The following is a 25,920-nucleotide window of genomic DNA, read 5'->3' on the forward strand; positions in this document are numbered from 1 at the left end:
ACAACAAAGTAGAGATCAGCACTGGAGTACCAATAAATAACAAGTTTATTAATCACTCATGAGTGGGACCACATCCACAAGGCACTCTCAAGTGCTGGAGGAGGTAGTACACTGGCTTCACAAACCAGTGCCCTTTTTATACCGATTTTGTGCAGTGTAAGCACGTGAACAGAAATAGGGAGAACAAGTTTTAGGAATAGTTTTCAGCAAACAAGGGCAGATAAATAACCACTTGGTCAGCAAAGTGGAAGGGGGAGCAGAAATGCTTATGGCAGCAGTAAAAGATTGACAGTTAACAGGTGTACTGGCAGCTACAAACTCTCAGCGCATACATTGCTTTTAGCTAAGTCAGGAAGTCAACAAAAATAGATAACACAAGACGAGCAGCAGAGGACTGGAGTATTACGAAGGATACGAAATGGACACCACAGCCAAAATGGCTGCAGCTTATGCCAAATAAAATATTACACGTTTTCCACACCTTTGCATGTATGGGTGAGGCTGAGATCTCTGTATGCCTGTGGTGGGTACAGGCATCAGTAAGTTATTTATGGTATGAAAAGGACCAAGTGCCATATTGCCAATTCACCTTCCGTGCCACAGCTTTGTTCTGCAGCCATGGTGGAGGAGTGTGAGGGTTGATGCAACAGAGAAGCACCAAAGCGCTGCAGTGCAGAGTGGCCCATTAACTCCCAGGCCCCCCCCCAAAAATAAAATAAAAGCAACCATGTATCAAGTACCATGAGGGAAGGGGAGATACGGAAAAGCATGTGGATAAAGGGAAGGCAATTGGTGGGGGGAGTGAAAGTTATTTGTGGGGAGTGGAGCAGCATATGAGAGAGACAGAAAATACATGCACTTTAATTGAATGCGTAATGAAAGAGAAAAAAGTAGTTCCTTGGAGAGCAGCAGAAGCCAGTCAACAGGATGGTGCTGAGGCTATGCTCCAGGAGAAGGGCAAATACAGGAAGCATAAAGTCCTGTTTTACTAAGGGGTTATTACGAGTACAGCGGTGCTTGGGATCGCCGTACTCGCAGTGGCCGTCCAACCACCACCACCCTGGTGGTCTGACCGCCGTATTACAATGGTGGCAATGGGACCTCCACAAGACTGACACCTCCGCCAGGATCCAGGTGGTGGTGCAGAAAGGGGCCTGAATGTGCTGGCGGCCGATGCCGGTACCACAGAGCATATTACAACTTGAATTTCCACCACCCATTTCATGGCGGGAACCCCGCCATGAAAAGGTTTGCGGAAATACAGGTACCCTGGGGCCCTGGGTGAATCCGCCCATGCGGGTACAAGCTGGGGGGTTAAATTGCAGTTTTGTGCATGCACCATATTGTGCATGCCACACAGTGCATATACATGCTGCAGGGTCTCGCACGGTGGCTATATGTTGTATAGGCTCTCCTATGAGCCTAACATACCCTCCACCGTGACACAGTCACAGCCCTCCCCATTCACCCTTAATTAAACTCAAAATCCAGCGGGCGGGTGCACCATGGACTTGGCGGTCTTCCTGGGACCACCGCAGTGGCGGTCCAAGGTGAAAACCGCCAAACTTGTAATACGACTCTATATGTTTACAGATATAGATGCATAATTTTCTCATAGTACAGTTCATAAATGTGGATGTATTATGATACTACCAATAAAGAACTATTTCGAAAAAAGAAGAGGAAAGCAAGCCAGTAAATAAGATGGAAGCAAATGAATGACAATAAAGGCATAAAGTGGTGAGCAATGGGTGGGCTTTCAGTTCACGGTAAGTTTTTGGCATGGTCCACAAACGCCTCTCTCCTACAGACAGCTAAAAGCTGCCGGGTAGACTCAACTAAAAAATATGCCATAAAACCTGGAACTTTAGTCATTATGAGATAAATCAAGGCTAAAGATGAATAAATTACAATGACATAAAAACTCATATTTTGCAACATTTTAGGCACATTTATTGCGCTCTGTGTATTTTGTTGTTTCAGAGTATCGCTCTGCTTAATGCTCTCTGTATTATAGTGTCCGCTGTGGGAGCAGAAACGCTGGCTAAGATAGGAGTTGTCCCTTCCTAGTCTTTTAAGCTGCAAGGTGTAGGGGAACCCAGAGAACTCAGGAGAGTTCCTCGCGGTGCCCAGAAAAATTGGTTAATGTTCTGTATTGAAGGCCCAAATCTATTCTATATTTTCTCCTGGTCCCCTCATGAAAATTTCCCTGTTGTGATGTTGATATCATTAAAGCATGTAAGATAAATATTTGAACTAGAAGAATTATATTTAAGAAAAAATACGCTAATCTAATAAAGCTTTCATGGATATCTTGGCCACATGGCATAGAATGTCTGGTGACATCTGGATAATGTATCAGATCATGTCAATAACATGGAATACCTGTGTCTAGTGACATGTGGTGCCAGTGCCATGTAATGCCAGTCACGCTGTTGAAGTAGACCCTTCTGGGTCAGTTCCATCCCTGATTCACATGTCTGTAGACCTTTTGGAAGATCTGCTCCTGGAGAGGGCATCCCTGCCCACCAGTATTATGATACCATTCAACTGTGCCTGAGAGTGTTGACCTTGGCTTGCACCCAGAACACATAACCAACCAGGTGCCTTCAATCCATTGCTAATTACACCCCTATAAAGCTGTTTCCCCTTTATGTCCTCCATGGTTTCTGCTTCTCTTCAGTACTGACTTTCCCTTTTGGCTATAAATGGAATTCCCTGTTCCGCTCTCCTCTGCCAAAAGTCTTGGCTTTGTCGCAGACTTTCCACTATTGCATCGCTAAATAGGGCGCGTCAGCAGCTTTGTAGCTCAGACATCTGAAACAAGTCACATTTTTGATTCCATCTTCTAGTGTTTGTACTGTTGTTTGTGCTATCTCACAGCAAAGCCCATCTGGTCGTGTTTTGGTTGTAAAACACAACATTTCCCTTCCTCTCCTAAAATCAAGTTAAGCTGCTCCCTCGATTGCAGGCACAAACAGGGTGATTGGTAATTCAGCTACCTTCACCCTCCCTGTCATTGCACATATTATTTTGAAGGCATTTTGATAGTGGGTCACCTCTCATCTCTGAACACTAAACAAAAGGCTTTTGATAGCCAACAAATGTTGTAGCACTGAGCCGACCAGCTTTTGTTTGTGTCTGTCCTTTGAGATAGGCTTAGCTGTCTCGCCAGACCATTGATTTTGAAAAATAATCATTATATATAAAGTTATATAAAGTTTTGGTCAGCGGTCTTCATCCATTGGTCAGTTAAATTTGGATTCTCTTTTTGCTTCTGCCCATTGGGCAGTGGGCCAGCCCACTTTGCCCATTGGCTCCCTTTACTTAGAGTGAACTCACAAAGCCTGTGCACATTGTTCACCTGCACCCAAAATATTTCCTTTCTCTTCACTGACAAAACCAGTTTAAAATTGATTTCAATAACAGCTGTTTCCTTTTGAAAGTTGCTGTTAAAAAGGGTGCGTGACATTGCACTATTGTAGTTGTTAGTCATTTAAAAGTGTTTCGTTGGGTGGAAACTTATTCTTGGCTCCTTGACAATAATAATCTTATAATGCATGGCACAACTGAAGGCCTACTATTTAGAAAGAGCCACAATGTTGTTCAAATGTGTATTTCAAGCATTTGACACTTTTAGGTGACACCAGGTAATCTTGTTTTATTTTTATTTTTGTCATATTCGTAATTGAGGCACACGAATATCGGCAGACAGAGGTATACTATACATGGATACAAACAGGGTGATTGGTAATTCAGCTACCTTCACCCTCCCTGTCATTGCACATATTATTTTGAAGGCATTTTGATAGTGGGTCACCTCTCATCTCTGAACACTAAACAAAAGGCTTTTGATAGCCAACAAATGTTGTAGCACTGAGCCGACCAGCTTTTGTTTGTGTCTGTCCTTTGAGATAGGCTTCCTTTTCTCTACATTCTGATGAGACTAAGAATGCACGTACTGACTGAGTAAAATAATTGCCTTGTGCTCACACGACTCTTGAGATTGACTCTTGATTAGGGGAGAGCAAAGTTGTCATGTTCTATGGTTGTCAGAAACTAAATCCCTTCTTGTCTAATCAGGGGAGTTAATCCTTCCTTGAACATTCGAGAAAGTTTCTAGCAAACTCTGAGCTTAGCTGGCAAACCCAAAAATTAAGTCTAGTATCGACAGTAGTAGACCTAGTTAACGTCTGGTCTAGGCCTTTACTGCTGTAGGTACTATTCCAATGCGCAGAGCCTATTGGGAAAATAGGAGCTACACTACATGGCGCCCAACGTGTTTGGAAAAGGGCGATAAAACTAACGTAAGACATTTAGAGTAACTCAGTCGTGCTTTCTCACTCAGACCCCTTTTCCCAAATACTCCAAAGACGTCTGGAGTGGGTGAAAGGTTATATCCTCCAAAACCTCGCAGGAGGGAACTCCTATGTATGGTTTTTGGTCAAGTCAACGTTGAAGGATAAAACAGTTCCAGAATATTGTGCATCTAATCTCTGTTTCCATAAGAAACCTGATCTGCAAACAAACATAATACCATCCTGTCTGTAAAATGGCAGAGAGTGATGATGAAAGAGAGGCGATTAGATTAGCTACTGAAATAGCAGATGCTGATGCTACCATGCAAACAGCAGACCCGGATATAATACTCATCCAGGTCGCCAAAAGGAGATCTATAACCTTAAAACTTATAGAAAATGGACTGACACCTAGAGGTGGCACAGTCATATTCGTAATTGAGGCACACGAATATCGGCAGACAGAGGTATACTATACATGGATACATTTTCCAGCAGCAAATGCTGTAACAAAGTACTTCCACTATTACAAAGTAGAGGAACCTCCTGACATTTACACTCCTTTCGAGGAGGTGGAAGTACCACTCAAATTCCAAGAGCATTTGCTCTTATTTGATGGCGCCCTAAAACATAATAATCACATTACAAGGCTCGGTCCTTTAGGAAGACCAGGAGCAACGTGGCCGGTCCTAGCCGGATACACACCACATCCAGACATCGATAGGATGCCTGCAGCTGAATTATTAACACAGCTGAAACAATTACTAAAAATTCATAGACAATTAGTTCAGTATGTAATGCGGACTTCAACAATTCAGCCAGCGATTAAACTACCACAGCTGACCCCACACCAGGGGAACACAAATAAAATTACACCACAGAACATCCAATCCTGCCTAGGTAAGGTTCCAGCTAAACGGGAACAAATACCATTCTGGTTGGCACAGAAAATTACCCAAATAGAGGCGGTGTTTCCTGACACCACCCCGCTGGAAAAACACAGGATTCTGACTATATGTCTCCCAATGGGAATCGCACCACACATTGAGGACTGTGACACTTGGGGTACAGTCTTTGCTTCCATCTACACAAAAACGCACGGTGTTCCATCCATTTCGGTAATACCAGATGTGCTAAAACAAATTCAAGATGAATACGGTCCAGAACCTGCTTTAACTCTTGGTATGAAATTACTGAAAGACTTCAAGCAGGTCTCGGCTATATTACTAGCCAACATAAAAGGTGAAGCAGCGAACGTGGCGATCCGCCAGAGGTTAAAAGAGACGGATATAGCAGACCAACCAGCTGAAATTGCCAGAATCATAGAAAAATCCTATGAAGAACTAGGCAGAGATAGTCTAGGTGGAATACCAGTAAAACCGCAACTGACTACAAGTCCAGAAAAAACGTTTTTTAACAATAATAATAATTCACCAAAAAAGAACTGGGATGGAAACAAACAATCCAATCCTAAAGAAAAGAAATTCCAGTCCAGAGGAAGGTCGCCTAGGCGAAGAGAGAAATCTCCAAACCCGAGACAAAGGTCACCCCAGAGTGACCCCTCTGGGAATAGATATAACCTTAGAAATAGGGATAATATTAAAAAACCTGATAGATATCAAGACATTGATACACGTCCCTCTCAATCCTTTCAGAATTCCTCGCAGAAATCGGAAAGAAGAGGACGATCAGAAGAGCACGCCAAGTCCAAAGACAAGGAACCTGCTCAACTGAAAAAGAAATTACAATTTCCAAAAAAGAAGGTAGCCAGTATCAAGGTAGTTAACAATGCCGAGAATACTGAGGACACAACTGAAAAACGGAGAGTGGGCTCAGACAATGCTAGACAGCGCAGCAGAGGTGAGCATAGCTCGCAAAGTCCTTATGAATCATCTGGAGACAGTGGACACGAATGAATACCTTCAAGTGGAAACTGCAGATACCAGAGTTAGCAAGCCCCACAAGATATACGAGATAATATTACGTATAGAGGGAGATAAGACTAGGAAAATAAGGGGACTATTTTGGGATAACCTATCCAAGGGCTATGACATCCTTCTAGCTGAAAAAGACTGGCCACCAGAGTTTGTCAGGGAGTGCCCTCATGGCGAAGAAGTAATTATGCCTGCCTTCTCGAATCAAATACCGATTCATAAAAAATACACACTTGCTAGAAAGTGGGCAGTGGCCTTAGCACCTGCTTTATATAAAAATCATGTAGGATGGGATGAGGATTCTCCTCCTCACAAAATCCAGTTAAAATCACAACCAACTGCACAAAGGCAGTACCCAATTAAGCAAGAAGCTAAAAAACAGGTAAATGAAATACTAGACCAGCTAGAATACCAGGGGGTGATTGAAACTTGCACCTCACAAATGAACAATCCTTTGTTTCCGGTCTCCAAACCAGACAATTCATACCGTCTAGTTTTGGATTACCGACACCTTAACACATGTTGCAAAACCTTTGCAGTGCAAAACTCACACAGTGCTGCACTAATGAATAACATAGTGGCAAAAAATACAAAACAACCTTGGACATCTCCAATGGATTCTTTTGTCAAAACATAGCACCAGAGAGCAGATCTTTAACTGCATTCTCAGTAAATGGCACTCAAAAACAATTCTGTCGGTTAGCCCAGGGGTACAAGAACAGCCCAGGGGTATTCTCAGCGAGAGTAACAGAATTACTACAACTATATGATGATGAAGCATTATCTTATGTCGATGACATTTACTTAACAGATGATGACTTGGAGACTCACTTGAAAAGAGTGAACACCATAATACTTGGGTTCGCTGCAGAGGGTTACAAATTCAACTTCAAAAAATCCAGAATTGCCCATCTAAAAGTTCTATACGAAGGATATGAATTATCAAGTATAGCCTGGTTGACAATTTTTTGAGAACTAGAAGAATTAAAAAATCTAAAATATGAAAAGACGTATCCTCTGCCAATCGACATTCTGCCTCTACGACATTACGCCTGTGTAATCTATACAGACGGACATGCTCAACCCTCCGTTTGGGGAGAACATGCATACAACCCCACATGTGAGATTACAAAAGAAGTGTGGCGCGGAGGTATATTAAAACCTCTATTAACAAAATCACACTCAGTAGAAACTAATTCAGAACTACAAACTGAAATAATAGCTTTGAAAATGGCGCTAGATAATGCGGATCGCGAATTCCCGACACTTATAGTGTCAGATTCATATTACTGCGTCAAAGCATATAACAAGGATTTGCAGACATGGATTCAGAACGGTTACAAAGATGACACAGATGCACCAATAAAGCAGAGACTGCTCTGGGAACAAGTAGCTCTTTTGAAAAAAGAACTACCAAAGACTCACGTGACTCACTCACTGAGTCATCAACGTGATGGCGTTCACGTTGTAGGGAATTCATTGGCTGAAACAGCCGCAGCGGCAGCCACTAAATTGGCTCCCGTAGATCGAAAAAAGCGTACATTAAAATACATTGACGGTGAAACAATGCTGGCGGTGAAAACATCATCAAAAGGCGACTGCTCAGCGTTACCGATCAACTATCCACTCAATTATACATACATAATCGATGCAAACTCCGTCCCTTTTGCTCGAATCCCTGGAGTGGGGGATAGAGTGATTCCAAACATGGACAGGAGAAACTTGTTAATCGCAGACGCACACATGGGCGAGGGTCACAGACACCTTAAATTAAAAGATTCTCTGGAAGAATTACAATCACGGTACTGGTGGCCAGGCATGAGCCTGCACTACACCATGTTTGTAAAAAACTGCCCAAACTGCAACAGAGATCGCAGTGGGGAGAGAAGCAGTTTAATACCTCGTCGAATCAAGGCAGATAATATTACCAGCAAGAAAGGCTTGCTATTAACATATACAGGCTAGTTTCCACTTATAATGTAGATCCACAGCACTCGGCTGACGTCCGGACTGTTATACAAGATTTGCGAGTCTAAATGGCATATACGCTAAGAGCATGCTACGTTCGACCATTTCTTTCACTCAGGCAAACCAGCCTGGGGGGGAAACATGGCCAAATGAGCACAGCCCAGCGGGAATCTTCTCACTTCCTTCCTGAGGGTATGGGATGGTGTAAAGAAAAAACCAAGGCAGAAAGCAATCTATAATAGAAAGGATATTAGGTTCGGGAGCTGGGTGGGTCAAACATCTAATAAGTGTCCAACGTAGTCTAAATAACTTGCCAAGAAATTCTCTGAAGGGATTCAGTCCGTACGAATTATTATTCGGAACTAGGATGTTGATCTCTGACCTTGATAGTCAGACTTCAGTGGTAATAGAAAAAACCTTTGATGTCAAAGACCGTTTGGCTATTTTGCAGGACTTAAACAAAACAAGAAAAGACCTGAGCAACATACAGTTGAAACAACAGCCAACAACCACTGAAGAATCACCACCTGTCCCAGCAAGACCTGTCTGGATTCCAAAAGTCGGGGATCTAGTCAGGGAGAAGATCGCGGTAAAGAAGGAATTTGGGCCTTCTTACAGAAAAGCAGTTCCTGTCTTGTCTGTCAACGGGACAAGATCAGTTGTACTACCGCCACTTGCTGGAAAAAAGGAGAACCGAGTTGTATCCATCGACCTGGTAAAACCACAACATGTGGCCGATAACAAACGGTAGGCCAAGTGGACTCCCAATAAGTAGCAGAACACCAAGGTTTGCTACCAGTACAGAGGTCCTATCAAAGAGGCTCATCACATTCGAAACGCCTACAGAAGAACAACAAGGACTATGCAACAATGCAATAGAACTAAGACCTCTGAAAACCCAAATAAAAACATTTAGCAGAGACACACCAATCTACAATGAAGTTCCAAGTGAAAATGCAAGAAACAAAAATCCTGAACCAATTGGAACAATTGACAGAACTGCATCTGGTTACTTCATCAACTTCGATGATTCCTCTGAAGGTTTCAGCGAACAAAAGACACAGCCATCATCAAAATCCTTTAAAGACAAAGCTAAGGAACTTTTGAAACAACTGAAAGAAACATATCTGGTTTCCCCATGGATTGAATTTTGGGTGGGTTTTGGTGCATTTATCCTCATACTTTGGCTCATCATGGTATTTACTTTGGGACGCTTCATTGAGGGAAAATATGCTAAAATGGACACAGCAAGTCAGAACATCAACTTGGTCCTCAAACCACACACATCTTCACACGTCGAGAAAAGAGAACTTTCTTCAGAACTTTCTTCAGCCAACTTCACAGCAATTCCAATACCTGGTGGGGTAGCCTGGGACAACACTGACTATGAAATTTATGGTCCGGTCGAGATCCTGAAATATCCACACCAAATCAAGATCTCCTTGAGTGACTTTGCAAAACCAAACTCATTTGCTGATGATTGGGACTTTGAAAGTATAAACAATATGATGTCTGACTTAGTAATGTCTGCTAAATTTACAAAACATGATTATTTGCAAGGTTCTACAAATTATGATAGTATGTATTTCTACAACCATTATGGTAACAGTTTTTTGCATAAATCTGCACAACCAAGAAATGTTTTAAATTATAATCAATGGGAACATTGTGCTACACCTCCAAAAGGGAGCTCTAGAACCGTTTATGACAAATATTCATACTTTCAAGGTTTTAACACTAGTAATGCTGAAACATTTTATTATAAATTGTCAAACAAGACAGGGATGAAAACCATGATAACCAACACAAAATTGATATATTCAGATATATTCTTTGAAAAAATGAATACTTTTGGATTTGATTATTGGGACAAAAATGTTGATTTGAAAAGTGTTTGGGGTACAAAAGAATGGCAAGTACAGGGTTTAGAAGCTTTGTTTAGAGCCTGCATGATCCCAGAACAAATGATATTTTTAAATGACACTGTTCAACAAACCACCTGTCTTGGCTTAGCCAAAATCAAAGATTTAAATAACCCGTCTATTCCAAAGCCAACAATGTTTAGCAATAGCTCTGAAACAGATGAAGAAATAGACATAAACCATATACTTAACCAAAACAGAACACATCCTGATTGGAAACAATGGTTGATCTGGCCCACAGATACAAATCACTGTCAAGATAGATTCCTGAATAAAACACAGGGTTTCAAAATGACCAGGCCAGACCCTAGATATCCCCAAAGACATCACCCAGGGATAATAACAACCTACAGTGTGGGCAAATTATGCCTTCAATGGCTACAAACTTCCACACTGCCTGAAATTAAGCAACACCTAACTTTACTTACTGATGGTGCTGACTTGCGTGATTTCATACTGGGACCACGCAAACAGCGTCAAAAGCGTTTCATAGCAGCCTCTGTATATGCAGCATACAATGAGGCCTGGAAGGTTACTCAAATTGAAACAGCAGAAAGAATACGGGAAATTGACCGTATTAATTTGGAAAAATCACTTTCTGTGGTGGACAATGGGTTAATGACTCTGTCCTCCAGAATATTTTCATTGGACAGCATTGTGTCTTCAGCAATCGATATATTATCGCAAGACTTACTGTTATTACAACATGGTCAGTCACAATTGCGTTCTATTGTACAGCTAGGCTGGACGTTACAAAATCTGCGTTCAGGCTATGTGCCTTGGCGTTTAATCAACACAACGTCACTATTCCAAATCTTTAACCTTACTGATAGACAAATCGGTATGGCGCAGAAGGGTGCTGATTATACAATCTTGAGCATTGAAAAACTAGAAAGATTACCGTTGACAATGTCAGAACGACCTGTCAGTGAATGGATAATCCACGGAATCATAAATATTCCAATCTCAACCTTCAGGTTTCAATACTGCCAAAAATATATACAGGCTGGCATGTACGAGAAATTGGGAAAGGGGTACCTTAAAACAACTTGGAACCTGCCCTATTCACATGCATGTGTCAGTAATAAAGGACAGAAAGTGTTTCTTAGTGGCAACAATTGTGCTATGTCACTAAGCGGCACACTTCTGTGTAACGGTATTAGTTTGCACGGAGCCTGTGAAGGGAATTCATACAACCTTTCATGTCACCAGCAAGGCGCACCTGCAACTGAAATAGAACCATTCTTTCAAAGACTCTATAATGGGAGTTACATTCTTATTGTAGACCGCAGATGTTGTAGTCTTATGCCCGGGACTCCTTATCTCGTCACTACAACGGCGAAGGTCAAGTGCTGTGGACGTGCTTTGTTCCCCAGCTCCTTTCCAGACAGGGAGGCGAGGGCATGGCCCAGTTTGAAAATTACTTCTATTCGAATAGACACTTTAAGCAGAATGAAAACAGTGCTTCTTCAGACGCCTACAAGGCTCACGTCATCAAAAGAAACGTATGATCTACAAGTCGCAAGGACGACTGCAGAGATACATACATTACTATCAACCAATTCCCCCGTACATTTCGCGGAAATCCTGAGCGAAATCTTAAATATTTCTGATACCACTGGGGTCTCAAAGGTATTTAAGACAGTATTTTCGATGACATTAACACCATTCAAAGCCATACTGGGTATTTTTCCAGATTTCGTCCATTCGATTTTTGGCGGACTTCCCCTGATCCTGGGACTAATTGCAGGAATCCTATTCCTAGTCCTTATTTTTCGTTATGGCAACCCATGTCACAGATCAAACTCTCGCGACAATGGAAGATACGATCCTAGCCATTGGATACCGGGACCGGATATCAAAAATCCTGGGACTCTCCCGGCTTAGAGACCTAAACATGACTTGGTTTCTATCATTTCGACCAATGTGGCAAAGGTGTGTTTTACCTGTACTAAGGTGTCTGCTATGCGGAGAAGAATGCGTGTTAGACACCTGTCTGACGCTACAATCGGATGCGCCGGTGGATGCAGATACACTGTTGGTTCCTACCAAGGTTCACGCTTTGTGCTGCCCTCAAAGGCTACCAATCCTGATGACGGCATTCCTGGAATCTTCACCACTGCGATTGAAGGGTAGTGAAGTTCAAGATGAAAGCAGCATCGAACAGGTACGACCTTCTGTCAGCAATGCAAATCAGAATGTCAATGCAGACAATCATGCGCATGAATGCATGGTTACACCTATTTCCGACTTAGTGGAACTTTCCCATGAAGCTGTTGACAGTTTTTTCGAAAGCCTGAATGATATGATGTTCTCTCCGGAACAGAAATAGAGACTTTTGAGTAAACTCGCGCACGGCGTTCCCTGAATTCGGCCTTCAACTTTTAAAAAATAAAGTCACATGAACAATAACAATCCAGTTCACGGACAGCAACTTTTTTCAGCAAGCCCCTTAAAATATTTTTCTATATATTTTTTTCCCGGGACACTGATCTTCTGCTTAAAGTAAGAAACTATTCCTAGAGAACTAAGATTTCTATTTATAGATACTTTATATAGACTTTAGCTGCCCGCTGGTATGTTCACAAGAATTTTATTATGTGATGAAATGGTCTCGACTTTCCTTTCTGTATAGCTATATTAAGAGCCATTTCATGTGTACTACTCATATACCAAAGAGCAATAATACATAAAAATGCGTGTTTACTTTTGCATTTAATTCATAGCTTAAGTGCATACAATATATATGACTGCAATTTTTCAGTATATTTGAAAATTTCGAAATGCATTTATGTATTTTGGGGTGGTAAGGTATACACTATACTCTATAGTATGTTGTACTATGTTATACTATGCATAGATTAGTAGATATGACCATAGTTAGCGTGGAGTGGGTGTCGTGTATTTCTATAGGTTCTGAATCAGTCCCCCTATTCCTGACCCTATTCTGGTTAAACTAACTATCAAGTTAACTAACAGTCAGCCCATGAGGCAAGAAATCCCCCATGATGCAGATACCGTTATCTGACGCAGTCACACTACGGCACAGGAACGTGTTATCTGATTAGGTCATAACGCTTGAGATCTAATTAGACAAGCGACATTCCTCCAGCCCCTGATAAGGCATACGACGTTCTCATAACAAATCAAACCTATGACAACCTGGAAAATCCGTGCGGCCATTGTTTTGATTTCACAGAGAACTTTAGTAAAGAATGTGCTAACGAGCAAGTCGTATGACATCTTTATTGACGTACCTATGTCCATCCTTACGTCAATCCCGGCACCTTTAAGGTATAAATATTGCCGACCTTGCCCTATGCAAACACACGCGTGGTGACAAGACGGAGCAGCCATACTTGCCGAAGCCGAGAGCAGAAGCAGACCCCGCTGGCTGCAGCCCCGCCTTCCTGACGCGCTGAGAGACGCGCTGCTATCTCAAGCCGAGAGACCCAGCACCGGCGCTTCTGGGCAGCCCTCGCAGGCAGCCTGGAATATCGAGAGCAGAGAAAGAGATACCATTCCTCATCCATCCTAAATTCCAGGTACAGAACTGAATAACCCCTCACAGAGAATTCTTTAGTTATTCACTTGGCAAAAACAAACTTAACTTAAACTGTAACTTTCTATTCCCGCCCACGCATTAGACTTAGGTCAGGTACACGGGGTAGGCGTATTTAGAAACACCAGTTGAGTACGTTTAGTCAAATGTATATGTGTATGTAAATATATTTTAATCATTTTAAAACATCATATGGCTCAGAAACCATATCAATGTTTTTACAGTATTATTTTATACTATTGCTTTTAATGTATGCACTTTACTTAACTATAAGTATTGCAATAATATCGATCCATTTCTCTTGTACGAGAAAAGAGACTGATCAATAAATAACACCTTTTTATTGAACACGCCCGTCTCTTCCTTTTCTCTACATTCTGATGAGACTAAGAATGCACGTACTGACTGAGTAAAATAATTGCCTTGTGCTCACACGACTCTTGAGATTGACTCTTGATTAGGGGAGAGCAAAGTTGTCATGTTCTATGGTTGTCAGAAACTAAATCCCTTCTTGTCTAATCAGGGGAGTTAATCCTTCCTTGAACATTCGAGAAAGTTTCTAGCGAACTCTGAGCTTAGCTGGCAAACCCAAAAATTAAGTCTAGTATCGACAGTAGTAGACCTAGTTAACGTCTGGTCTAGGCCTTTACTGCTGTAGGTACTATTCCAATGCGCAGAGCCTATTGGGAAAATAGGAGCTACACTACATCTAGATATTTTCATAACGTGTTAATGTTGTGTCTGTAATTTCAGAGTATTATGTGATGTGATATATCATGTCTGTAGTTTACTGATGTTTTTGTGTTATTATTTTATTAACAGAGGCAAGTCTTGGTGGTGGCATCAGTAATATACTGATATGAATTGCCAAATTTTGTCAGTAACAAAGCGATATCTTGACAATTTGTCACGTCATGTCAGTAGCTTAGGGATATCTTGGTGATGGCGTACAGCAGTAACCTAGCAATATGTTCACTCATCACCATAGTCATCATCATGATGGAAATACGATACATCGTTATGTGTCAGTGTCACATTTATGTCAAGAACATCAATAGCTTATTGACATCTTGGAAATGTGATATACCCCTGCCGCTCGAGTGAGGAGTTTGTACTGTTTGCCTGCTTTGCTCGCCACAGGAGTGGTTGGGAGCCTACGCCCAGCTGGGGGATTACTAATTCCTAGACCGGCCGCAGCGGAGGTGAGAGGCGCAGGCGAGCGGGACTGCGAGGACCAGCAGTCCATTTGTCATCGCCAGCTGGTTCCTCTTCCCGCCGCGCCTCGCGCCCCCTCCCAGTGCCACGCCCCCCTGCCTGGAAGTGCTCTTTACTCCTCGCGGCCCCCGCTCCGCGGGAGCCGCTCGAGTGAGGAGTTTGTACTGTTTGCCTGCTTTGCTCGCCACAGGAGTGGTTGGGAGCCTACGCCCAGCTGGGGGATTACTAATTCCTAGACCGGCCGCAGCGGAGGTGAGAGGCGCAGGCGAGCGGGACTGCGAGGACCAGCAGTCCATTTGTCATCGCCAGCTGGTTCCTCTTCCCGCCGCGCCTCGCGCCCCCTCCCAGTGCCACGCCCCCCTGCCTGGAAGTGCTCTTTACTCCTCGCGGCCCCCGCTCCGCGGGGGCCGCTCGAGTGAGGAGTTTGTACTGTTTGCCTGCTTTGCTCGCCACAGGAGTGGTTGGGAGCCTACGCCCAGCTGGGGGATTACTAATTCCTAGACCGGCCGCAGCGGAGGTGAGAGGCGCAGGCGAGCGGGACTGCGAGGACCAGCAGTCCATTTGTCATCGCCAGCTGGTTCCTCTTCCCGCCGCGCCTCGCGCCCCCTCCCAGTGCCACGCCCCCCTGCCTGGAAGTGCTCTTTACTCCTCGCGGCCCCCGCTCCGCGGGTGCCGCTCGAGTGAGGAGTTTGTACTGTTTGCCTGCTTTGCTCGCCACAGGAGTGGTTGGGAGCCTACGCCCAGCTGGGGGATTACTAATTCCTAGACCGGCCGCAGCGGAGGTGAGAGGCGCAGGCGAGCGGGACTGCGAGGACCAGCAGTCCATTTGTCATCGCCAGCTGGTTCCTCTTCCCGCCGCGCCTCGCGCCCCCTCCCAGTGCCACGCCCCCCTGCCTGGAAGTGCTCTTTACTCCTCGCGGCCCCCGCTCCGCGGGAGCCGCTCGAGTGAGGAGTTTGTACTGTTTGCCTGCTTTGCTCGCCACAGGAGTGGTTGGGAGCCTACGCCCAGCTGGGGGATTACTAATTCCTAGACCGGCCGCAGCGGAGGTGAGAGGCGCAGGCGAGCGGGACTGCGAGGACCAGCAGTCCATTTGTCATCGCCAGCTGGTTCCTCTTCCCGCCGCGCCTCGCGCCCCCTCCCAGTGCCACGCCCCCCTGCCTGGAAGTGCTCTTTACTCCTCGCGGCCCCCGCTCCGCGGGAGCCGCTCGAGTGAGGAGTTTGTACTGTTTGCCTGCTTTGCTCGCCACAGGAGTGGTTGGGAGCCTACGCCCAGCTGGGGGATTACTAATTCCTAGACCGGCCGCAGCGGAGGTGAGAGGCGCAGGCGAGCGGGACTGCGAGGACCAGCAGTCCATTTGTCATCGCCAGCTGGTTCCTCTTCCCGCCGCGCCTCGCGCCCCCTCCCAGTGCCACGCCCCCCTGCCTGGAAGTGCTCTTTACTCCTCGCGGCCCCCGCTCCGCGGGAGCCGCTCGAGTGAGGAGTTTGTACTGTTTGCCTGCTTTGCTCGCCACAGGAGTGGTTGGGAGCCTACGCCCAGCTGGGGGATTACTAATTCCTAGACCGGCCGCAGCGGAGGTGAGAGGCGCAGGCGAGCGGGACTGCGAGGACCAGCAGTCCATTTGTCATCGCCAGCTGGTTCCTCTTCCCGCCGCGCCTCGCGCCCCCTCCCAGTGCCACGCCCCCCTGCCTGGAAGTGCTCTTTACTCCTCGCGGCCCCCGCTCCGCGGGAGCCGCTCGAGTGAGGAGTTTGTACTGTTTGCCTGCTTTGCTCGCCACAGGAGTGGTTGGGAGCCTACGCCCAGCTGGGGGATTACTAATTCCTAGACCGGCCGCAGCGGAGGTGAGAGGCGCAGGCGAGCGGGACTGCGAGGACCAGCAGTCCATTTGTCATCGCCAGCTGGTTCCTCTTCCCGCCGCGCCTCGCGCCCCCTCCCAGTGCCACGCCCCCCTGCCTGGAAGTGCTCTTTACTCCTCGCGGCCCCCGCTCAGCGGGTGCCGCTCGAGTGAGGAGTTTGTACTGTTTGCCTGCTTTGCTCGCCACAGGAGTGGTTGGGAGCCTACGCCCAGCTGGGGGATTACTAATTCCTAGACCGGCCGCAGCGGAGGTGAGAGGCGCAGGCGAGCGGGACTGCGAGGACCAGCAGTCCATTTGTCATCGCCAGCTGGTTCCTCTTCCCGCCGCGCCTCGCGCCCCCTCCCAGTGCCACGCCCCCCTGCCTGGAAGTGCTCTTTACTCCTCGCGGCCCCCGCTCCGCGGGGGCCGCTCGAGTGAGGAGTTTGTACTGTTTGCCTGCTTTGCTCGCCACAGGAGTGGTTGGGAGCCTACGCCCAGCTGGGGGATTACTAATTCCTAGACCGGCCGCAGCGGAGGTGAGAGGCGCAGGCGAGCGGGACTGCGAGGACCAGCAGTCCATTTGTCATCGCCAGCTGGTTCCTCTTCCCGCCGCGCCTCGCGCCCCCTCCCAGTGCCACGCCCCCCTGCCTGGAAGTGCTCTTTACTCCTCGCGGCCCCCGCTCCGCGGGTGCCGCTCGAGTGAGGAGTTTGTACTGTTTGCCTGCTTTGCTCGCCACAGGAGTGGTTGGGAGCCTACGCCCAGCTGGGGGATTACTAATTCCTAGACCGGCCGCAGCGGAGGTGAGAGGCGCAGGCGAGCGGGACTGCGAGGACCAGCAGTCCATTTGTCATCGCCAGCTGGTTCCTCTTCCCGCCGCGCCTCGCGCCCCCTCCCAGTGCCACGCCCCCCTGCCTGGAAGTGCTCTTTACTCCTCGCGGCCCCCGCTCCGCGGGTGCCGCTCGAGTGAGGAGTTTGTACTGTTTGCCTGCTTTGCTCGCCACAGGAGTGGTTGGGAGCCTACGCCCAGCTGGGGGATTACTAATTCCTAGACCGGCCGCAGCGGAGGTGAGAGGCGCAGGCGAGCGGGACTGCGAGGACCAGCAGTCCATTTGTCATCGCCAGCTGGTTCCTCTTCCCGCCGCGCCTCGCGCCCCCTCCCAGTGACACGCCCCATTGTCATACTTAGGAGAACCTCCTCACGCGCGCAGCGGGACGCGCGCGGGGCGGTCACCGGGGCGAAGACTGGGCAAAGAGCGGGCCGTTTTAGGCCGTTACAGGCCGGTAGAGACCGGACCGGGCCCCCTCTCTAAGGCCCCCGCTAAGCTGCCCCATTATTCACCCCAGCATGACGTCCAGAGCCTTAAGGAGTAAGTCTGTACAACAAGGCGCAAGTACTTTGGAAAAAAATTTCCCCAAGGCGAGCTCCCAAATTAGTAAGTGTCATTCATCCATGGACTCTCACCTTGAGATGGGTCCTGAAAGTGTGTTCTTGGACCTTGGGGAATCTGCCTCAAATGATGTTAGTACACCCATCACAATGGACGCTACCCATATGTCATTACTGGATAGCATTGACCAGACTATTGAGTCGGTCCTTCGGCAGCTAAGAACTCCTGTAACGCAGAGGGATCAAGATTCCTCATGGCCATCGGGGACTTTTGACCATTCTGCTGTTCTGGACAACATGGGATCAAATACGCCTGAAGCGGGTCAAGCGGTCTTGTTAACAGACCCTGTAGATAGTGGGGTGGTACAGCCTTTAAAAAGGAAAAGGCCTGGGGAAATAAAGAGGGCAAAAAGGGCAAAAACTGATGTAACTGAATCTTCCCTCGATGAAAGTACAGATATTTCGGTCTCCCCAGAGCTTATTCTTTCTGGGTCTGGGTCGGATCTTGTGGCCTCGCCAGCTCCTGTGTTATCACCAGCGGCGGCGGGTCCATTTATCTTTGGTGGGGTATCTTCCAACAGCACAGATATAGTAATTAATTCGCTTACAGCTATTATTAAGAATCTGTTAACCCCCATCTCAGCTAGACTAGAGGCTATAGAGAATCTACTCCAGTCCCGGGAAAATAACCATACTAGGAAAAGCACTGGCATAGCTATGAACGCTCCTATAGCTACCGGGGAACCACCTGGGAATAGTTCACTTCCTTCCACACTGCCCCAGGTCTCCAGTAGGGTATTGCTGAGTGCAAATGGTGCGTCTGCTTCTCAGACGCGCACTTTGTCACCTCTAGCACCTAGGCCCCCTGTTCCGGCCCCCAGGAGATCCAAGTTACCCCCTGCGCCGCAATCCGCGCCGCAGTCAAGGGCGACAGTGGGTCCTATAAATGCCCCGAGCGATGGTCTTGCCCCCCCCCCCTGATAGGCGCAGGGTGGTCAACCTGCCCCCAGAAGCTGTTCCATATACGGCAATCATGGTGGGAGTTCCTGAGCTAACTGGTGGTGTTAGGGAGTCCCAAGACTCCCTACGCAATAAGGTTATAAGCTGGCTCAGCATTAATAGACCGCTGCCTCCAAACCTGAAGGGTGAGGTTCTGATGGTAAGGAGGATTCCATGGATTGGCCCTACTATAAAGAACAGGTCAGGGGATTGTATCGTCCTAAGTTTCAAGAGCCCACACGTTGCAAACTATATCTGCAACTGGCTTGTAAGGCCTGATAAGTCCAAAATAGAACTTGTACCCCTCTCATATTTCTATCCTAGTGGTAGTAACACGGTGGGAGGGAGTGAGAAGGGGTGGACTAGGGTGGGCTTTGCTGTAGATGGCTCCCGCTACAGACCGAGGCACTCCCTACTAACTGCCCAGCCAAACTTCATCCATCACAACAGGTTTTCCTGTTTGGATCAGGTCGATTGACCACAAACCAGGGCAATCCTGTCTGGTCCTGGGAAGATGGTGGTTGACGTGCAAAGATGTGCGGGACCGGGTATGGTCCCTATGTTGGAACTAACCCGGCTGCACACCGCTAATGAGCGAGGGGCTGATACGGACGACAATCTGTGCCAACTGGGACCCTCACCTAACATCGGGTCTGCCCATATTCTGCAAACAGGGGCAGCGGAGCGGGCCGGGCCTGCCGCCATCGCGGTCAGCGGAAATGGTTCCCTAGACGCTGGTTCACCCATGGTCACCCCGCAACCTCCTACTGGAGCCCAGGGCACCCTGCCACCTGATCCAGGTTTGAGAATCCTCTCCTGGAATGTGGCAGGAATCGCGAACAAGGAAGGCTCTCCTGAATGGGATTGCCTGGTAGGTGGATGTGATATACTCCTCTTTCAAGAGACTTGGGCGAGGGCCACTCAGTCCAGGAGAGGGTTTGAAGTATTCGAAATCCCTGCCAAATGGGCTGGGAGGGGGAGGCCATCAGGTGGCTTGGCAATCTGGATTGCGAGTCACACTGGGTGCCAGGCGGAGCAGGTTTACACGTGTTCGCAGGACATCCAGTGTGTGCGGCTCACATGGCCTGGTAAAACTCCGTGGGCCATTGTCAACGTCTACTCGCGTCCAGTGGCCTCGCCAAACGAATCACCAACCCTAAATGACTTGGCCTCCTTCTTGGGCCAACTTCCGGGTGACCTCAAGGTGGTGCTTGGAGGAGACTTCAATTGCCACTTTGAACCTCTGGAAGGTCTACTGGATGGTGTCCTTACGGCTGAGGATGACCACTGGGGGGTTCCACCCTCATCTTCTCCTCACCCTAAAGCCTGGTCCCCTCTAGCGTTACAACTCATGTCCCTTACCCTGAATTGCGCACTGAGGGCGTGTAATGGTCGTACCCCTTCCGATACCCCCTCAGTGTGTACTTTCAACAGGAGGGGCCATGAGTCGAGGCTAGATTACATCATGGTGGACATTACACTCTGGCCTAAAGTGCTTGACTTCAGGGTAATTAAGAGGTCAGACAGCGATCATAATGCCCTTTGCCTAAATATCCTGTGCCCCCTGCCCATGACGGACCCATCCCCAGTTGGCCAAGGGGAAGATCTGGGGGTTTTGTCCCTCACCACAAACAGGCGCCGGGTCAAGTGGGGAAAGTTGGTGAGCTCGGAAGAGTCCATCAAGAAATTATATGAGCTGGCACTCCCCAGCTTCATGGAGGTGGATGCTCTCCTGAATGAACCAAGAACCCCAGATTACTATGAGAAACTGGGAAATATTCACCAGGATTTAGTGAGGGATTTGGCCGAGGTATTCCATCCGGAGGTCCCAATCCGAAAGAAAAGGACCCTTGTTCCCTCCTGGTACACCTCAGACTGCAGGGCAGCAAAATCTGAGCTCATTGCAGCAATAAAAGAGGGGTCAGATAAGGCCAATGTACGTGACCTTAGGAAGCACTATAAATCAGTGCTGGCGACTGCAAGGACCGAGTGGGACTGGAATCACTGGCAGGATCTTCATGATGCCATAAAAGTCAGGGACTCCCGGAAATTCTGGGCCCTAGTAAACAATGGGTCAGGGGAATTCAGTAAAGCGATCGAGCCCAATATAGCCCCCGCGGTCTGGGAGGCCCACTTTGGGGCTCTTTACCAAGATTCTAGTTCCTGCCCGGACGCAGAGCTGCAACTGCCCTTGGGCACTCAGGAGTTTGGAATGGAACTATCCCTGGGGGAAGTGGAGCTTGCCCTAGAACGCTTAGCAGTGGGGAAGGCACCAGGCCTGGATAGGTTACCCGGGGATCTATTTAGGCACCACCCGGATATCTGGGGTCCATACCTTCTCATTCTCTTCAATGCCATTCTTGGAGGTATGGCGATCCCTGGGTCGTGGTTGGGGGCAGAGATTGTACCCATCCATAAGAAGGGTTCTACTCTGCTCCCCTCCAATTACAGGCCTATAAGCCTTATAGATGTGCCCCAAAAGCTCTTTGCGCGCCTCATCTTGGACCACCTCCTAGACTGGGTCGAGGACAATGACATCATGAGCCCCCTCCAGGCTGGCTTCAGGAAGAACACGTCGACCATGGACCAAATTTTTCGCCTCCTCCTCCTGTATTGGAAGACGGTCACGCTAGAGGGAGGTCGATTGTACATGGTCTTCGTGGACCTGAGGTCAGCCTTTGACCTGGTCCCGAGGGGGAAGTTATGGGAGGTTCTGCAGAAGCTAGGAGTTCCCCCCCACCTCCTCAGAATCATCATTAGGCTGCATGAGAACAACTTTGCGCAAGTGAGGTGTGGGAGGGATGGTAAGCCCTCGGGCAAATTCCCGGTCCGCCGAGGGGTCAGACAGGGCTGTGTTTTGGCTCCGACACTGTTCTGTCTGTACATTAACAGCGTCATCCAACATCTTGACGCTGTTGGGGACAATGACGCCCCGGTTTTGGCAGGAAGGAGGGTTCCGGCAATAATGTTTGCCGATGATACCCTCCTTCTTTCCAAATCCCCTATGGGGATCCAGAGGATTGTGGACGGTTTTGGCCATTTCTGTCAACAACATGGGTTGGAGGTGAACACGGAAAAAACCAAGTTCATGATCTTCAACCCCCCCACCAAAACCAGACCCAATCCAAAACTGGGGGAAACTAGCCTTGAAAGGGTCTCGACCTTTATATATCTGGGGGTATCACTCCAAGAAAATCTGACATGGGACTCCCAGGTAGCAAGATCTAGGTTGAAACTTTCCCAGCTATCGGGCGCACTCTTGAGGGTGTCCAACAAGTCCACCTTCAAGCCTGTTAGTCCGGCCCTGGAAACGTACAGGACCCAGGCGAAGGCAGCTGCCTCCTATGGCAGTGAGCTGTGGGGATTCAAAGCTCGGAAGGTCATGGTAGGGGTGGAAAATTGTTTCCTCAGACGCTTACTTGCTCTCCCGCAAGGCACACCACTCCTCCCCCTAAGACTCGACCTGGGCCTTCCGTCAATTGCAGAGGACCTACGGTCGAAACCTGTGAAGTTCTGGCACCGGATATGGACCACCGAGGAACTGTATCACTACAGGCAGGACCTTATACACGTCATGAGGCTGGATGTTAATGGCAAGATCCCTTGGCTGGCATTCATCAAGTCGGAACTGTCTAGCCTGAAATTGCAAGATCTATGGGATGATCCAGCTCAGGGCTGTAGAAAGATTTCGCGTAAAACCCTCGCACAGCTCTACAAGAACAAAAGTCTTGCTGATATGGACAATGCTTATGATAGTGGCACCTTGACGGGACGTTTTATAGTATCCAAAAATTCTTATGTCTTTGAACCTTTTATGGATTTTATCTATCCTCTTTTGGCGAGGAAATTGTTCCTGCAATGGAGGTTTGGCACGCTCCCTACTAAAGTTTTTACCTATAAATGGTCGTTAGGGGGTGACAAGCTCTGCTCTTGCTGTAAAGCTAATGATGAAGACGATTTGCACATATTGTTCTGTTGCCATGCCTATCGGAGCCCGAGGAGGCGCTGGTTAGCTCCTCTATGTCGGAACCTGGGCTTCAGGAACTATTTACAGGCCTACAGGGTTATGAAAACTAATACCCTGGGCCACATTGTGTTTGCGGTTTCCAAATTTTTAATGGCAGCATGGATAATAAGGAAGAAAATGTCTGGTTAATTCATATTACCTTGTATTTTCTAACATTGCAGGTCCAGTTGGCTTTTATTGTATATATTGTGTTTTATCTATATGTATTTTTACTGCATCTTTTATGGCCCATGTGGCCGAAATAAAGAATTTTTGGAATTGGAATTGGATATACCCCAATAATTTAGGGACAACTTGATGATAGGATACATTCCCCTAATTTACTGAGATCCCTGTGATCTGATATTGATCAATAGAGAATCCTGGTGACTCTGCACAGGCCCCTAGCCAGACATGTAACTCCGATGCTGCATAGCAACCTATACATGTAACTCTGATGCTGCATAGCATCCCACACATGTAACTCAGATGCAGGAGGTTCCAAGACTCAACCACATTAGAGATATCCATTAGGATAACCACACAATGCCATAAACAGCAGCAGAAGACATGTCAAGGATTAGCATCAGCACCCCGGCCTGTACAAAACCCATAGGCTCCAGTATTGGCTCAAGGCCAGAAACACACAAAGCAAGATGTACGAGCGACTCGCTCAAATGCAGCTGGTCGCAAGACAACTTTGACAGTATGGTTTTATGTCACATGCTGTGGGCGCACTTCACACAGGCTTACGTCAAGGAGACTTTCTACCACGAGCTTTAAAGGGAGTTAGAAATTCTAAAATATAATGTGTTTCAGTTTCATGTGTGGGTGCTTGTTGGAATATATAAATATGATTAATACTTGTTAACCTTCACATAACAAACTGTGTGATCCCTATGTAAATGGTTGCTCCCTCCTCCCCTTTTCTCTGTTACGTGTGGAATGTTCCAAATGAGCCTGTCTTAGAATGTTCAGGCAGATGACAGTTGTGTCAGTTATGGAGAGCGGATGACTGGAATAAAGAAGACTCTTCAGTAGCGTAGGAAGGGGGGTGCGATGGGTGCGGTCCGCCCCGGGTGTCATCACTGAGGGGGGTGACAAAATGGCAAAAATATGTGTTTTAAACACATATTTTTGCCAATTTGTCAAGCTGGGGGTGACAAGAAATTTCCGCACGGGGTACCACCTGACCTTGCTACACCACTGAGACTCTTCCTTACCTTTTCAGCGTGTATTCTATTATTTATACTTTACAATAGTGCCCTGTACTGTTGCAATGTGACACAAGTTTTACAACCTCCACAGGACACTGGCTGAACCCCAAATACCTTTTTAAACTGTTAGGGAGAGTCATTGTGGTCTTAGGTAGCACTTGAAAGCTGTAAGCCTCTCTGGATTCTTAGTACAACATCTCTCCAAAAGCCGAAATACTCTCCAGGGCCACAACCTCCCCAAGACTCCGCCCCTTCTCCTCCCGCCTCTTGATCATATGGTGGAAATTATTTCAAGACTGGCAGGTTTGCACCACTCTATAGAGAACCCGCAGCCAGAGCAAACTGACATGGGTCAATCAGAAGCTGCTTCAACAACACACTTCACATCACACACAAACCTTGTAAACCAACATCACATACAGTGTGGCATGGTACAGTCTACCTGGGCACAGTGTTTCTGGTGTGCTGACATCTACTTCTGGACACCTTGTTCTATTTCATATATTTATTACCATACCTTTGAGCTACATTTTTTCCCAGCTTAAGATAATTTCCTATACATTTCATGTGATCCTGAACCTTATCTAGGGATGCAACTCTTTCTTTGCCCCCTTCCCCATGATTTTAAATGTACTTAAAATGATGTCATTTAATTGGCTGCATCTTATCCTTCTGAGTTTCTTGGGTTAGAAATTGTTGTGTGTTTACAAATTTCTTTTTTTGTCAATTGCAGAGAGACTGCAGAAGGGACCAGCATAATTGTCGAAGTTGATGGCAATACAGCAAAGCTGAGGAACATAAAAGTAAGTGGCTATCTTCCTCTTGTGATTAGACACCCCACAAATCCATGGTCCGGTAGGGATTACCCAGGAACGTCAAATCACTGAAGTGCCAGGAGAGGGAGCCTGGTCCAGCCCTTGTGCCACCCTATCTTCCCATGGGCCACTGAGGGGGCTATTTAATGGGTACAGAGTGTTGTGTTATCATTTGTGCAGCCCCGCCTACCATTAGTATGACACCAAAGTGTTCTCTTAATCTAGGTCTCCTTTAATTATGGTTCTGGGACACGGAGCGCATTGCAGGCAGGAGCGTGACGGCGCTTACTGCTCTGCTCATTTTAATCTGTTTAACTTGTGTTTTTATTGATTTTAGGTCGCTTAGACCCTCGCTCTTTCCTACCCCTTACCTGCATTATAATTGAGTCCCGCACCGCCGCTTGGCGGGTTGGTTCCCGGGGTGGCGGACATCTTGCTTTGGGGTGAGTGGGCCATTCTACCTGACAGCGCTTCAGTGCGCATGCGCCAGCCGGGGATCGCGTATTTAACGCGAGTCCCCGTTCTCTCTCCCCTGACACGGAGCGAATTGCAGGCAGGAGCGTGACGGCGCTTACTGCTCTGCTCATTTTAATCTGTTTAACTTGTGTTTTTATTGATTTTAGGTCGCTTAGACCCTCGCTCTTTCCTACCCCTTACCTGCATTATAATTGAGTCCCGCACCGCCGCTTGGCGGGTTGGTTCCCGGGGTGGCGGACATCTTGCTTTGGGGTGAGTGGGCCATTCTACCTGACAGCGCTTC

The 25,920-nt window shown here is 47.2% G+C and overlaps 1 protein-coding gene across 1 annotated transcript in view; it reads left to right on the plus strand.

Annotated features, from left to right (window-relative positions):
• Window positions 1-25,920, plus strand: part of LOC144780943 (stAR-related lipid transfer protein 9-like) — a 540,925-nt gene that overhangs the window by 72,193 nt on the left and 442,812 nt on the right. Inside the window, exon 2 of the mRNA XM_078659512.1 lies at window positions 25,079-25,148. Coding sequence (XP_078515638.1) covers window positions 25,079-25,148 — 70 coding nt within the window. The remainder of the gene's footprint in view (window positions 1-25,078; window positions 25,149-25,920) is intronic.

Source organism: Lissotriton helveticus, chromosome 9 (genome assembly GCF_964261635.1).
Source record: "Lissotriton helveticus chromosome 9, aLisHel1.1, whole genome shotgun sequence".
In the NCBI taxonomy this organism is placed as follows: domain Eukaryota; kingdom Metazoa; phylum Chordata; class Amphibia; order Caudata; family Salamandridae; genus Lissotriton; species Lissotriton helveticus.